The 15,950-nt window shown below is 44.5% G+C and overlaps 1 protein-coding gene across 1 annotated transcript in view; it reads right to left on the bottom strand.

The window, feature by feature from the left end:
- ENTREP2 (endosomal transmembrane epsin interactor 2) overlaps positions 1 to 6,510 on the bottom strand; it is a 111,782-nt gene extending 105,272 nt beyond the window's left edge. The window contains exon 1 of the mRNA XM_066636331.1: positions 6,400 to 6,510. Coding sequence (XP_066492428.1) covers positions 6,400 to 6,498 — 99 coding nt within the window. The 5' untranslated portion in view covers positions 6,499 to 6,510. The remainder of the gene's footprint in view (positions 1 to 6,399) is intronic.
- Positions 6,511 to 15,950: the final 9,440 nt, after the last annotated feature.

Genomic DNA, 15,950 nt, shown 5'->3' with positions numbered 1-15,950 from the left:
CTACAGTCCACTCTCTATTCTGTGTAATCTGCTATATGTCAGAGATCTCTCAGAACAGGTTACACCAGCAGTTCTCGAACTCTCTAGGAGAGTTTGAACCGCAGTAAGTTCTTGCAGGGGCTGCAAGGACTGACATTTACTTACCAGTCCCTGCAGCAGCCTTGGGGGTGCAGGGAGCCCTGTGTGACCTTCTGCAGGGTTCTCCAAAACTTAAAAAGTGAAAGTGCAGCAATCGTGTTCCACTTCCACAAAACCGGAAGTGGAGCGCAATCACTGCACTTTCACTTTTTAAGCTTCGGGGAGCCCTGCAGAAGGTCGCGCAGGGCTCCCCGCACCCCCAACAGACTGATGAGTATTTACCCCCAGTCCCTGCAGCTCTCTGAGCAACATGATCCTGGGGATTACATCGCCAACTCCCCCCTTAAGGGGACAGTGGTGCTCTCAGGCTGGGGCGTCACAATGCCCCAGTTTGAAAACCCCTGGGTTACACAAAAAAACAGGGTGATATGTGGTTGTACTGGCTCTCTCCAACATGCTTCTCTTGTGAGTTTCCCAAGGGACACTCGGTTCTGGACTTGATGGACCTTTGCTCTGATCTAGCAAGAATCTAAGAAGGATGAGTTGCACCAGGAGATTTCAAATCAGAGAATAACTCCTTCTTAACTTACTGCTCATGTGGTATTGCTAAGATGGCATACAAACATCCCCCTATATCAGCAGATGCCAGATCTGTGGTTTTAGTTATTTGCTGTTCTCTTTCCCCCACATGTTCATTACTTATCTATCTTCCTTTGCAGCCCTTCCTGTTACAGAATGCTAGAGGAGGAGTGTGAGAAGCAGGAAGCTTCCTGCTTCCTGTTAGCATTCTCTTTGTCTCCCTCCTCTACCATTCTGCCACTTTGAAGGTTTGTTCTAGGAAGAGCTGGATCACATAATATTTCTGAATGTGTAGGTCGACTTTTGTGCTTGGGCTGGTTGACTTATGGTCAGAGTTAAGTTGGGGAGAGACTGGGGTGAACTTCCGATCATCAGGGTTATTTGTCATGTTTTCTTGATTTTATGTTCTGCATTTTTAAGAAGTTGTCCTCTGAAGCATTTAAAGAGGCTAAAAGTCTAAACATCCTCATGGCCACAAAGTCATATCCCAAGAATGTTATGTTTACTGCCTTCCCTTCTAGGTGGAGGACAACATTTTGGAGGCATTCTGGGATCCATTTCAAAAAGAGCCGTAAGCACAGAGTAGCAAACAGATCATCCGAGTCATATCCCAAGAATGTTATGTTTACTGCCTTCCCTTCTAGGTGGAGGACAACATTTTGGAGGCATTCTGGGATCCATTTCAAAAAGAGCCGTAAGCACAGAGTAGCAAACAGATCATCCGATTGAAATGCAAAAACAGAGTGGCTCATTATGCCAGAGCTTCTGTCTTCTGACTCAAATTGCTAGAGCTTTACCAGATGCATTCACACCATTAGCTGGTCTTAAACAGATGCAGACCTGATTGCCATGAGTGAGTGCTATGCATTCAAATGTGCTCCATAGAGGGACAGGGGTGTGTGTGTGTGTGTGTGTGTGTGTGACGGCATTCACATTCAAGGAGGACAAATACATTAATTGCAATAAAAAACAGTCAAAGGGAAAAAAGGGAATGCAGTAAGAGAGTCAACTTTTAATTAAAATTACAAGCAGAGAAAAATGGAAAAGCTATAACTAGATGGCACCGTACAAAAGGAAGCACCATTTCCCAGGGTTTAATATTCCTAATTTCTCATTTGCGACTATTAAAAGGTATTAATTATATTTAGAGTTTCCATTTTTAAGTCTGAATCAATAAAACTCTCCTCTACAGCTAATGTTTACTGCTTTGGGTCCACAAAAAGAAGCCCTTAGCAAAACAGATTTGATTGATTCTGTAATTTCCTTCTGGTTTCCACTCCCCGTCCTGGATTATATTTCCAAAACCTTCATCCTACCAATTTACACATCTCATTACATTAAAAGACCAAGTGGACCCCTGATTAAAGTGTAATAATGTTTGCAGCATTATTGAAGCCTTGAAGCCTTTGCGTGTTTTCACCCATGACTGAGGGTCTCATTTGCCATGGAGATGACTAATACGCTGCTTCCTCACCTCCGGATCTCCTGGTTCTATCTATATTTGAATCTGTTTTATACAGAAGACAATTTCGTATTGATAAATTCCTTGATATTTGGAAACCTTTTTTAGATATCTATGCATAGATTCTTTGTAATTTTTTTTCCTTTCTCTTATAGATAACGTTTTGTATTGGGGCTGCTAGCGCGCCTGTATGGCACGCTAGCAATGATTGCCATGCCTGAACCCTATTCAGCCGGCAGCAAGGTTTTGCTGCCAGCTGATTGGCTGGCTGGCCTGAAGGGGCGGGACAACTGGTCTGGTTCCAGCGCGCAGGCGCTAGACTTAGCTCAGTCCGTTCCTTGTATTACTTGTATCATGTTATTAAAAATAAAAAAGGGGGTCACCTTTTCCTGTAATAAGAGATTATGCTTTTAACTGAGAGATGGACCAGAAAGAAATATATGGGCTAAACATATTTACCGAATATAGTGGGACTTACTTCCCTGTAAACATGCATGTCTGAATGACTAGAAACCTTGACCTATGGATCTGGCTCCTAAGTTGCCTAGGTTCTACATAAACTAATCACATCCAGGTTAGACTACTGTAATGTGTTCAGTGTGGGGCTACCACTGAAAACAGTTCAGAAAGACTTTTCAGCAGTGGGCCTGGAGCTCTAGAAACTCTACCATGGGCACTTGGGCTGGCCTCTTCTTTCCCATCTTCAAATGATGTGTGAAAAACACTGTTTAGCAAGGCTTTTTGTGTCACACTATAATCAGTCCTGGAGAAACATGGAAAAATATGATTCACTGCTACTTTTTATGCTCACATAGATTTTACATTTTATTTTCACGGTGGTTCTATCATTTTTAATGTGTGTAAGCTGTTCCAGTGTACTTGTGACTGAAAAGAGATATATAAATATAGGAAATGAGTAAAATAATCCAGGCTGAACCTCAGTATTGGTGGAGGACCTGTCCCTGGACTCCCTGCGGATACTTAAACATGTGGATAATTGAATCCATAGGTGGAGGGCCATCAGAGGACCTACAGGCATGACTGGAAGTGCCATCTGTTCTGTTCTGAGGTGCAGAAGTCACATGCGGTTTTTCGTCGAACCAGAAGTGCCTCCCAGAAACTTCTGGGAGGCCTTCTAAGGCACGCGGAGGCTGTGTGCGACCTCTTTGTGCCTCATAACATCCAGATGTGGGTTGGGACCTGCGGAGAGTCAAATCCATGGGTTCCAAATCTATGGATAAGGAGGGCCCACTTTTAATTATTTTTGCCTCTGCCATTTTCTTCGTTCCATAGTCCATGTATTATATGCCATACGCCAGGGGTGCCCAAACCCTGGCCCTAGGGCCACTTGTGGCCCTCGAGGACTCCCAATGTGGCCCTCAGGGAGCCCCCATTCTCCAATGAGCCTCTGGCCCTCTAGAGACTTGCTGGAGCCCCCACTGGCCCAACGCAACTGCTCTCAGTATGAGGGCGACTGTTTGACCTCTCACATGAGCTGTGGGATGAGGGCTTCCTCCACTGCTTGCTGTTTCACGTCTGTGATGCAGTAGTGGCAGCATAGGAAAGGCCAGCCTTGCTTTGTGCAAGGCCTTTTATAGGCCTTGTGCTATTGCAAGGCCTTCATTAATTCATCTTTAATATATTCATTTATGTAAACTTATGTAAATTTATTCAAATTTTAAATGTAAATTAATTCTTTTTTCCCCCGGCCCCCGACACAGTGTCAGAGAGATGATGTGGCCCTCCTGCCAAAAACTTTGGACACCCCTGCCATACGCTAATAAATAAATTCTTTCCGTGGGTCTCCTCCTTCTCAGTCCACTGTATGATCTGTATGCTTCCTTTGACTACTTTGCCTTTGGGCTCCCAAACCCTTAGCTTCCTTAGAACTCTTCCACTTATTTTCTTTACACTCCACCTTTCTTCAACCCTATAGTCAAGAATATATGGATTTCTCAGGGGAATCTCCAATCCAAGCAGTGGTCAGATCCACATCCGTTTGTCTTCAGCTGCTGTATGATATAACAACAAGTCAGCCTGCCCCACCAAGACATTCTTGGAACTGTGTGAGATGTTAATAACCAGTCAGCTTCCCCCCTTCCCTCCATAGGAAGCGGCCTGTGAACATTCTGACAGCTTTGTTCCCTAAGACGGTGGGACGGAACACTATGTGTTATCACACCAACACTGCCAACCAGCACCAGAGGCTGTAAGCTTCACCATCACAACAGCAATGTGTGATTTAGATGCCAGCCAATTCTGATCCTGTAAGCTGCTGCTGTTCTAGCAAACAAATGAGGAAATGCATCAGAAAAATAATCAATACTGGAGTCTCTTTAGAGTGGATGCTTTTGTACGTAGACATTTCTTTCATTCATTATGAGTGTTCACAATGCTCATTAATCATGAATGCTCAAATTCACAATGTCCTTACACAAGCAATAGATTCCCCACAATACTTCTCTTTCTTAGCATCCAGAAACAGTATTGTGCCACTAGTGAGGTCTACAAGTTTCATGGCTTGTAATAGGGGTTTTCTGTGACTTGTAATCCTTATCTTAAATACAAGTAATGTCACATCCAAGTTCATCTCTGATGTGGATTTTAATCCAATCCAGAGAAGAACACAGTCTCTATTCTCCACCCATATGCAATTCCCCAACCCTTCTCCCCCACTTGTGAATCTTGCCTGCATATCTTCTGTTAATTCACAGCCAGTTGCTAGAAAATTTTTTCCTCTCCACCACAAGTGTTTGACACTGCGAGCCAGGAGCGTTGAGAAATGTCATTTTGTGAATGTTTAGAACAAAACAAGAGTGCTGCTGGATCCACCCAGTCCCATCCAGTCCAGCAACCTGATTCCACAATTGCCCAGTCAGATACCTCTGGGAACCCCACAAGCAGGAGAAGAAGGCATGCTCCCCTCCCACCACTGTTCTCCTGCTACTTGGATTTGAAAGCATATTGTCTCTGAATCTGGAGGGAGCATATGGCCAAGACTTCACAAATTTATCTTATGCCCATCTAAAGCCAGCTAAATTAGTGGCTATCACCACATATTTGTGCAGCAAATTCCATAAGTTCGGAAATCTACGCAATATTTTTAATGTGGCCTCTCTGTAGATTTACATACGGCCACAATAATATTAACAGCTTTATTTTCAATCCCTAACCTAATTATCTTTAGCATGGAATTTTGCCTGGGTTAAAGTTTTCACTGAGCTCTCCATGACAACTCCCAAGATCTCTTTCTGGCTAGTTACTGACAGCTCAGGTCAGGTTGTATGTTGCTTGCTGATGGTTAGCGGTTTGTAGGAAGGTAGAAGAATGGATGGGAGGATAAGTGGGGGATGAGGAAGAGAATGAATCCCATCACATGCCCAATCGGAGATGTGTGACGAGGTCCAATTTTACTTATACAGGTGTGTCTAAGGGGGTTCTGTTCTGGACCCCCCCCCCACCCCATAGATACTGTGAATCCACAGATACTAGGGGCACCCTTTAGAAAGGTAGGAAAAGGAAAAGGCAAAAAATAGCTGTACCTACTGTAGCACAGCAAAACTGCTGCAGTTTCAGGGCTGCAGCAGTCTCCCAAATTGCCTACAGCTTCCTCCTGGTCCTGCTGTTGCTCCTCTTTACACTCAGTGTCACCCCAGAATATATTGCGATGCATTCTCCTCCTGATTGCGATGCATTCTGGGATGACATTGATTGAAAAGAGGAGTCTTGGCATGACCGGGAAGAGGCTGCAGGCAGCTTGGAAAACTGACTGCAGCCCTGAAAACGAAGCAGTTTTGCCATACTGCAGTAGGCACAGCTATTTTTTTGGCAATTTCCTTCACTTTCCTTACCTTTTTAAAGGGCATTCCCAGTATCCTCCGGAACAGCAGAGAATTGAAACTGCGGATATTAGCTCTGCGGATATCGGGGCCCACCTGTATTGGCTCAGAATAAGCCAAACTGTTTCTCAGTATTAGAGGTGGAGACAGCTTGGTTGATTCTGAGTCTATTTGGGAAGAACCAGGGGCAGGTGCATTGTGCGTCATCTGTCACAGCCTGTCACCCAAAAGATGGGTACTGCCAACCCCACCAACTACTTTGACATCCATGGTTTTCCCTATTTGCATCCATAAGAGCTGCCTGGTAAGGTGACCTAACAACTTCATGATAAAAAGGGACATGCTCTCCCCTGGTTTCAACCATTCCCTTCCCTCCCCCCGCCATGAAACATATTAATTGGTTTTGCATTTTTATCTGAAGACATGGTTTCCATTACTCACCAACTGACAACCTTCCAAGGAGTTCACCAGCTGAGCATTCTGACAGGAGAGAATAGAACCAGCCAAGTTCAGCATGACACAGACCGCCGACAGCAGCATGAAAAAGGTTATCTGGAAGGGAGAGAAAGAGCAGCCCGTTGAACACACATTGCAAGAATCAGCAGGAGGTAGGGAAGGCGATAGCCTGATAAGGTCCGGGCATTTTTTTTTTTTTTTGCTTTCAACCTTGTTTGTCCACATTAATGAATACTGAAAAGGAAGACAACATATTTACAGCCAGCCCAGTCCAGAGAACTGCAAACTCAAGTAAGAAATCTGCCCGTATTCTTCCTGCTCAATAGCAGTGCTGCAAGTTGAGTGAGAATATTCATACTCATATCCATTCATCTGTATGGCCTCTGTACGAGACCTTTGGTAGCTTTTAAAACTAATATATAAGAAAATAGGGATTGTCAAGTGCAAGATTAAGATTTAGGCCAGATTAACTCACACATTTAGCACCAGGACCCACTTTTTAGAATGAGAATCTGTCAGGACCAACCGGAAGTGATGTCATGACCGGAAGTGACATCGTCAAGCAGGAAATTTTTAACAATCCTACCCACACTTAGGATTGTTGTGAATAGGATAGGTGTGAACACACACACACACACCTCCAGTCTCCATTCTTCAGCCCACTCCAGGCTTAGTTGCTTCATGTTCTCACCAGCAAGGGGCAAAAACAAGATCATCAGTGAGACCCGGTGTGGCCCACGCCACCTGCATCCCCGTATTGACGCCACTGGCAGACTGTATTTCCTTGCACTTTTCCCAGTAAATCCTGCTTTTGCCTCTTGGGTTATCTAGATTGTAATTGTATTCATGTGCACAGCTAGAGTTGCTAGCTAGTTCTCTTTCTGGGGCCTCAGCCAAAACTACAGGTTACATTCCACCTCTTCAAAGCAAGAGGGTTAGGGTGCCAAAGACTGTGCTGGAGAAAGGAGAAAGGATGGGTTTTTCTGCTTAATGCTGTTCTTGTCCCAACCACGGATGGTTTGCCATGTAAAGGAAAGCTCCAGGTAGATATCACCCTCCCCTGTAGCAGCATCTAGAGTGGCACTGGATGATTACATGCTGGCAGGAGATCCTTTCCCTCTAGCTCCCCCTTCTCAGTTTGTCTTGACGGATTACAGGCTTCTGCTTCCATCCCTCCTCTGGAAACATGGCTGGAAGAGCAGAGTGGGAAAAGGTAAGGTTTTTGACAAGAAAGCAGGAAATGGGGCAGCAGTGTGTGTGTGTGTGGGGGGGAATTAACCCCTTTAAACCAGGCTAAAGATGAAGGACAGCAGGAATGCCTAATTATTATGAGACATGAAAAAGTAACACCAACAAACACTATAAAAACTGTTATGAGATCCATCAGCCTTTGGTACAACCCCTTAGTCCCAATACCCCATGTAATGGAAATATATATTCTTCTCCTGTTTACCTGCCTTTATTTCTCTTTTCTTCCTGTGTTATCTCCCCTGTGCCAAACCTTTAGACCAGTGGTTCCCAACTTAGGGCCCAATCCTATCCAACTTTCCAGCACTGGTGCAGCCGCAATGCAGCCCTAAGGTAAGGGAACAAATGTTCCCATACCTTGAGGAGGCCTCCAAGACTGCCTCCCCAACACAGGAAGCAGTACATACCCCATTGGTACAGCAGCACCAGCACTGGAAAATTGGATAGGATTGGGCCCTTACCTGGCTCACATTGTCCCTGCAGCTTCTTTTTCCCAGCTTGAGCTGGGTGCTGCCATCTTGGATCTCACAAAATCTTGTAGGAGGGGCAACCAGGGACATCCCATGGAACCTCTGTGAGCGTGCCACGATGCCCTAAGACAGTGGTTTCCAAATGGTGGGTCTGTGGCCCACCAGGGGCTCATGACCAAATTTTGGTGGGTTACAAAACTAGCAGGGCAGATTAGGCTATGCGCATGAAAGGTTAAACAACCTGCTACTCGGGGGAGCACTGCTTCCCGATCACCATTATAACCATAGAGGCTTGAGTGGCTGGTAAAGTGAAACTTTTTTTTAGGTGGGTCTTTTAGGTTTGGGAACCACTGCCCTTAGGTGCTGCAATGCATACTTTCAGAACTCCTGCCTTAAACTGTAAGCTCCTTTATTTTGCAAAGTGCCATAGCACTAAATAAACCAACAATGAGAGCTGAACATACCAGAATGTTCACAATGCTTCAGCTACAATACCCCAGTCCTCCTTCAAAGAATCCCATAAGGTAGGTGAGCATTATTATTATTAAGTGAAGGAACAAGCAGCTTGTCTTAGACCACTGGAAAGCTCATGGTTGAGGCAAGATTTGGCTCTCAACTTGCCCATTAGGCAAAATATTTTCCTAATTTCCTAAACATTTTCAGCCACCACCATGCAGGTGCCCAAATAGACAGCAGAGCCTTGCCTTAATCCCTACTCCCTAACAGCGCGACTCCAGGTGCAGTCTGCGCCGGCCAAGCAGAAAGTGTTTCTGGCCTTTCTTTCTCTCTTTCTGCCCGTTTCTGTCCAAGGCCAAACCAGGAGGTGATTTATGGCTTGCTGGTTCAGAAAAACAGCTTCATATGATGTAGCACATAAGTGCCCTCCGTGATTGCAAGTCACGTGGTTTAAAGAGAGTTCTCCCTTCCCCCCAGCCTTGAAGAAGAAGGGCTCACATTTGTAGCCCTGGTGGTTCAATGCACAAGACAGCCATGCACAGCCAGAAGTTTTCTGGCTTTAACGCTGCAGCTTACATTGGGTTGCTATGCAAGAGAGTTGCTTTAAGCAGACATGGAGAATGGAGGGAAAGGAGGTAGAGAGCCAGCCGTGAGATCCAGAGAGAGAGAGAGAGAGAGAGAGAGAGAGAGAGAGAGAGAGAGCTTAAAACAAGTTCAACAAGATCTGCTTCTCTGTAATATTGAAGCTTAACCAAAAGGCCTAAAATGGTTAGCCTGAGTTTTTTTCCAAAATGTGTTCCTCTTAAAAATATAATTGAAAAGTGCTGCGAGAAGTGACAGCACTTTAAACAAATGCTTTTTAGCTTTTAGGCCTTCCATTTCCAGAATATGTATTTACAAGAGACCACAATGTACTTTCATAGCTTCAAATGAATCCTAACAAACAGGCGACAAATCCATACAAGTGAGAATGGAGACTCTGGGGGTAGTTTATCTTTAATTGTAGACTACAATTATTGGAGATCTATGCAAGTTTCTCTGTCATCCTGCTGGACTATTTCACTCAGCATGGAAACATATAGAAAAGTTAATGGAGGGAAGCAAGATGAGAGAAGTGCTTGTCTTGTCAGAGCACACCTCTCTAAAATGATATCTTCATGGAGGAAAGATCTATCAACAGCTATAAGCCTTGGTAGCTAAATGGAACTTCCAAATTTCATGATCACATCACACCCCTCCTTAAATCTCTCCATGGCTTTAAAATGTGCTGTAACTTGGCATTTTCTGTCATTAATTTGTCCATATCACTTCTGTGCAAGAAACATGAACTGTTCTATCATGAAGTAGCTGTTATATGGAGGCTGTCCAGCCGCCACGACACCAGCCACCCATAGTGGACTAGCTCACGATCCAACTTTCCACGATTTACTAGATTTACTAGTAAATCCACAACTTTCCACAATTTACTAGAGACAATCCTATGTTCTGACCTTTGTCCCTCAAAAATTCCTGTTCTTAATTTTTGGAGAGCTTTCTAAACTATTTTATACCCCACCTTTCACATTAAAATTTCCACCTAAACAATAAAAACTTCACATAATTTAAAAGCGAGCAACTAAAAGGACATAAAAAGCGCCACCAAGTCAGCAAGTGTAGGGACGACACTTATGAAAAGGCCTAGAATAGTGTTTCTCAACTAGAGATATCCATACCACCTGTGGTACTTGAAGTGGCGTCTGCTGGTACACACGGGACCCCCAGACCCCCACCACCTGGTAGTGAAACCGGCAACTCAACACAAGCAGTGATAGGAGGCTTGGCTAAGGAGCAGAGCTCCAGCGTGCATGTTTCGCCTGCTCAAAAAAGCTCTCCCATCCACCCTGAGCCTCTTACCAGTGTTTAATGCGTCATATCTGATCTCCTAATCTGGAAGTAACTGGCAATGATATCAGTGGTACTTCCAATAGGTGGACCATGTGAACTGGTATGGCAGAGGACCAATGCTGAGAAATGCTGGTCTAGAAAGAAATAAAAATAAATGTACACCATTATGAATATCCTACTAGTGGGAGTAGCTAGAGTTGTCATTCTTTAGGGATTCTGCCAAAATCCCAGAATCTCTAGCATTTAAACATCAAGGAAAAGTGGTGGATACATTGTGTCTCCAGTGCGCATGCATGTAAAGGCATGTACGTGAACACTAAGGTGGCAGTCAGTGCACAGCCTGACATTTCATGCATGGTAACTGCTGAGGTGTGTTTTGAACAGCTAAGAACATAGTGTAGGTTATGATTTTCTATTATATCTTTAACCCACACACACAGAGGAGGCTTGGCTGTTAAATCAATGGAGGACAGGACTGTAGCAGATGAAACAGAACCTTGAACCCATAGATGGAGGCTTGGGCAGTGATCGCTGACTTGTCATAAAGTTGTGATGAACATGTCTCTGTTTTCATCTTCCAACTGTTGGAAGATATGGAACAGTGCTGAAAACTCCATTTGCTTTGAGCTTCACATTAGCCAGATCTTAGAGGCCAGCAGCTTGAGCCTGATGCCAGGATCCCAACATCAGAATAAAACTTCATTTTCAGTTATTATCATAATAAGAGAAAACAAGTGTAAAGCAGAGAATAAGGAGAGTAACAGATGGCCTTGGAACAGAGAAGAAAAGCAAAGCCTTTTATCCATATGTTGGTGAGTGAAGTCCAGATTCACCAGCCAAGGCCAACGGAACGATGGCGTCCCCATCAAACACGTCCCTTCTTGGAACAGGCTGAGTTTCTCATCAGCTTTGTTATTAACCTGGCTCAAACCTGCCTGGCACAATTTTGCAGCTGGGGATTGCTGCTGAAAGCAGGTAGCAGGTGGGTTAGGGAGTGGAATGCAGAGCTGCAGCAAGTAGACAAACCAGATTCAAGGCCAGGATAAATTCCTCAGGACCATGGAGAGCTCCACCTTACTTCAACAAGGTGCATAGCACAAAGGAGGCCTTACATAATCTTAGTGCAGGGTTACCCAAATCTTGCTCAAAAGTGGAAGGGATTTAAAGTAGAGTTATCTGGCTTGGAGCCTTGTACTGGATGCTCAGTAGCCTTACAGCACAATCCTATACACACATTCTTTGGAGTAAACCCCATTGAAATTAATCAGACTTGCTGTGGAGTAAGCATGCACAGGATTGTGTTGTGAAAATAAGGCTGCCTTTGTCTCAACATCTGGACCATGTTTGAAGGCTCATAGAGGAACTAGGCCAGGGGTTCCCAAAGTGTACCTCATGATGCCTTAGGGCATTGCAACACACTCACAGGGGCATTGAAGAATGTCCCCTGTGGCCACTCCTGCTTGTTCTCCTGGGTGCCACCACCTTGGATCTCGCAAAATCTCGCAAGACTGAAGATGGTGGTGCCCAAATCTCCCAAGATCTCCCACCATCATGGTTCTCACAAAATGTCATGAGATTTGGGTGCCACCATCTTGGATCTTGCGGGATTTTGTGAATTCAAGATGGTGACACTTGGTTAAGCTGAGAAGAAGAGGCTGTGGGAGAGTTGTGACCCAAATAAGTTTGGGAACTACTGAACTAGGCAGCTGTAGATGCACAAGATGGGTTGCAAATATCAGCAACATTAATACTTTTGCCTACCCCAGACTGGCAAGGGAGGGAAGGTGTGTTCAGTAGGTTTCATATGTTAAAAATTGGACACTTGTGTTTAATAAAGTGGCCCAAGTTAAACCCAAGCACAGTCTAGTGTCTTCATTTGGGGGTGCAAGGGTAAATAGAATGCCAGATGCAGGGGAGTGGCAGTGAGATGTAAGTATCTTGTGGTCCTGAGTGTTCCCTTAGGCATCTGGTGGGCCACTGTGAGATACAGGAAGCTGGACTAGATGGGCCCTGAGCCTTATCCAGCAGAGCAATTCTTGTGTTCTTATGTGGCGAGGGAACAAGTTGGTCCAAAACGGGTCAGAGTGTATTGAAGCCTTAAACCCCTCCACTGCAGGGTTCCACTTTTCTGCCTGAAGAGTGAAGGCCTTAAAGAGGTAGGGCACAATCCTAACCAGGTCTACTCAAAAGTAAGTCCTATTTTGTTCAATGGGGCTTACTCTCATGAAAGTGTGGTTAGGATTGCAGCTGCAGTCTACTGGCCTAGTATCTTACATGTCTCCTCTCTTACATTTAGCTGGCTGATTTGGATGGTCCTGGTCAAAAGAGTCTAGGTCTGCCACTGAAGCTTTCTTTCTTTTCAGACTGGACTTCGTCTGAATTTCAGGCATGCAATATTTCTGGATCTATACCCCTATCAGTCTCTGAATCACTGCTTGCGGCTGGTGCTGTGACACATTTGAGTTCCTTCTTAAAAGCCATATATCTGGGGAAAGTTTCACACTGCAAAATAAATTACACACTTCACGTGCCATTAGAGACAACATCTTCCCCAATCATTACTAAGGTTCTGTCATCTGTGTTTCAATCATTTCTTCTTGAGCAATAAATCAAGGGGAACTAATTTTAGGTTGGTCTCCAGTTACTCACAGAAATGGAGCTACATTGCTTGACATTAGTACCCGGAATAAATCAGTGTCAAAATATCTGTCTCTCGAATCATATCCCCCAAGAAATGCACTGATGGTTTCACCATCTGCACAGTGCGTTTAATGTGCGATTTCATGTACTCGGTTCTCTCTTAATCTAACATGGCAGGTCCATGCCTCCTCCAAATCTGTTGGGTCAAAAGAGCTGCATTTCTCCACACACTCATGATAATTTATTTACAAATATGCAAATGAGGACTCTCATTCACATTTCCTACGGGAAAGAGAAGTCCCTTCCATGAAGGAAAGTGGAATCAATTCCACATATATGACAAAGGCAGCCCTCTGTTTCTCCATGCGCGCATGCAGCAGGAAAACTTCATTCTTAGCATGTGATAGAGTTAGGCTGTAGGAAACTCTCAAGGGGCTCTAGGCAATGTGGTGGGGAGCCATGAAATTCTCAGCCAGTAGGGGGAACTTTTTCAGTTCTTTGTGTGAGGGCAGTGAACAGCCAGCCTAGGTGAGTGGAGTCACCTTGAAGCCCACTGCCTTAACTGCAGCTTTCAGGTTTTCTCCTGGCTGTCTACTAATGCTCAGTAGCACATAGGCACACTCAGTAAAATGCCATCTCAATGGGAATCTTGATGCAATCACACGATCGTATCAAGATCTATGTTTTATGTGCTGCAGTTTCATCCAGGGACAATCTGAAGATTACTCTGGACTTACCAATAGCCCAAAGTCACTCCAAAACTTTCTTCTCCCCTTGTTATCACTGTGGGAGTCTGAATTGTTTTTCTGTTTAATCGTCTACCTGCCTTGTTGAAGTAGATGTGGAAAACTGAGCAGAATGCAAACTGTGGGAATGTTTTGCCACTGTGTGTATGTGTGTGTAAAAACAACCAAAAATGTTAATTATTGTGCAGGCCAATTATTCTATAGCAGTGTTTCTCAACATCTGTCCATTTGTAACACTTCACAAGGCCCACCTATTAGAAGTACCACCAGAAATTATTGGCGATGACATCGGCGCCAGTTACTTCTGAGTTGGGAGACCAAACGCGACACGACAAACACCAGTAAGAGGGTCAGGGTGGGCAGGAGGGCTTCTTCGGGCACGGAAAAGCATGCTTTGGAGCTCTACCTGCCAAGCCGAGCCTACTACCACTGTTACGTTCCTGGTCTTGCTGCCAAGCGAGTACCTCCAGACACTACCTCAAGTACCACTGGTCGTACCCATGCCACGGGTTGAGAAACACTGTTCTCTAGCTAGCTCTGTCACTCCAAGCTGCCACTGCATGCTGGAAACTAGCAAGGCCTTGGCAAAAGAGTAGCACCCAGAAGCTTAAGACTTCTCACTCCTGTTTTAATCAATGCTCACTGATTATTTACAGCACAAATCCAGATGCAACCATGCCATTGCATCTGGATTCCTTCTTGTGCATTGCTCTAAGCATGGTGATTCCTGCAGAACTGGAGCCCATAAACAGCCTGGAGCCCATAGGTGGATGGAAAACCAGCCTCAAACTGCATGTGCCAACTCCAAAATTAATTTTTGAAATTCTCCAAGCTAAACAGGAAGACAGGCAGAGTTGAATGTGCGGCAACAGAGCCAACAGAATAATTTTGAAACCCAACAGGAGGCATCCACTCTTCCCTAGTAAACATTTTTTTTTTTAAAAGAAACTTCATGTTGAATTCTGGCAGTTTCTTTTTTATTCTAAGTATCTGATCTTTCACTTTTATCTTATGCTTCGCCGGTTGCTAAGTGGCCTAGACAACAGCGGTGTCAGCCAAGTAACAGCTTAGCATTCCCTCGGCTCACTTTATTCCCCTTATTATTTTGACTGCTGCTTGGGCTTATTATTGGCGGCTGCTTTCAATATGTGGACTGGAGTGTCATAAAACGCGGCTCCCCAGCTCACGCACGCACCACGGACAGCCTCCCTTTAGACGGCTCCCTTAGCGCCTCAGTCGTGTGTAATTGGAGTTTGTGCACTGTTTATGGCTTTCTCTGATCAACCCAAGGAGAAAAAAAATCATATTCGTATTCTCAGCCTAGTGTGTCCGTTGTTGCGTGCACCGATTACTAATTAGCATTGTTCATTTTCAGCCTTTAATTGCAGCTGCGTCTGTATATCGGCCTCTGATCTTCCCCAAAGTGTCCCCATTATTTTCACTGATGCTACAAAATGGAATGTGCAAGACTTGCTGTATCGCTTCTATTTATCTTTGCATCACCACACATGTGGTGTGTGGGTGGGTGTTTTTTTTTTTTTTTTACTTTCACAATTTGCCTCTGGCAATTTCACCTTCTTTGCTTCCAGCATCACAATGGATTTTGCTTTCTTCTCACTTCCCAAAGGCTTACAAGACCCATCTTATCTGAATGACCAAACCTCTCAGGAACCTGCCTCAGATTCTTACCTCTAATAAATATGAATATTTCTCTATTTGCTTCCTTGAAAGGTGCATCTGCCATCGACGCAGATGCATCTTTTTAAGAGCAGCTGAATTAGACCGGGTTCATAAGTGCATGGACATCACTTCAGTGGCGACACTGGGGTTTGTGTCACCCAGTGCGGGAGACCAGTGCGTCACCCCCATGATGGACCTCCTCCCACACAGTGGGAGGGGCAATGCCCCAGGTGGTGGGCATGGTGATGCACCGTTGCCCCATGCTACTGGTTTCTTGGCTATACCTTTTAATAGAATAGTGATATTTCAATGCAGTTTGTTTCATTGCATTCTGCATGAAACCACACATCAAATGATATACAACATGATGGTATTATTCAAAAATGCCAATATTTTAAATATTTTGGGCAGC

This window comes from Tiliqua scincoides, chromosome 8, assembly GCF_035046505.1.
Source record: "Tiliqua scincoides isolate rTilSci1 chromosome 8, rTilSci1.hap2, whole genome shotgun sequence".
NCBI lineage: Eukaryota > Metazoa > Chordata > Lepidosauria > Squamata > Scincidae > Tiliqua > Tiliqua scincoides.
Note: the sequence above shows the minus strand (reverse complement) of the source record. Positions and strands in the feature narration are given on the sequence as shown.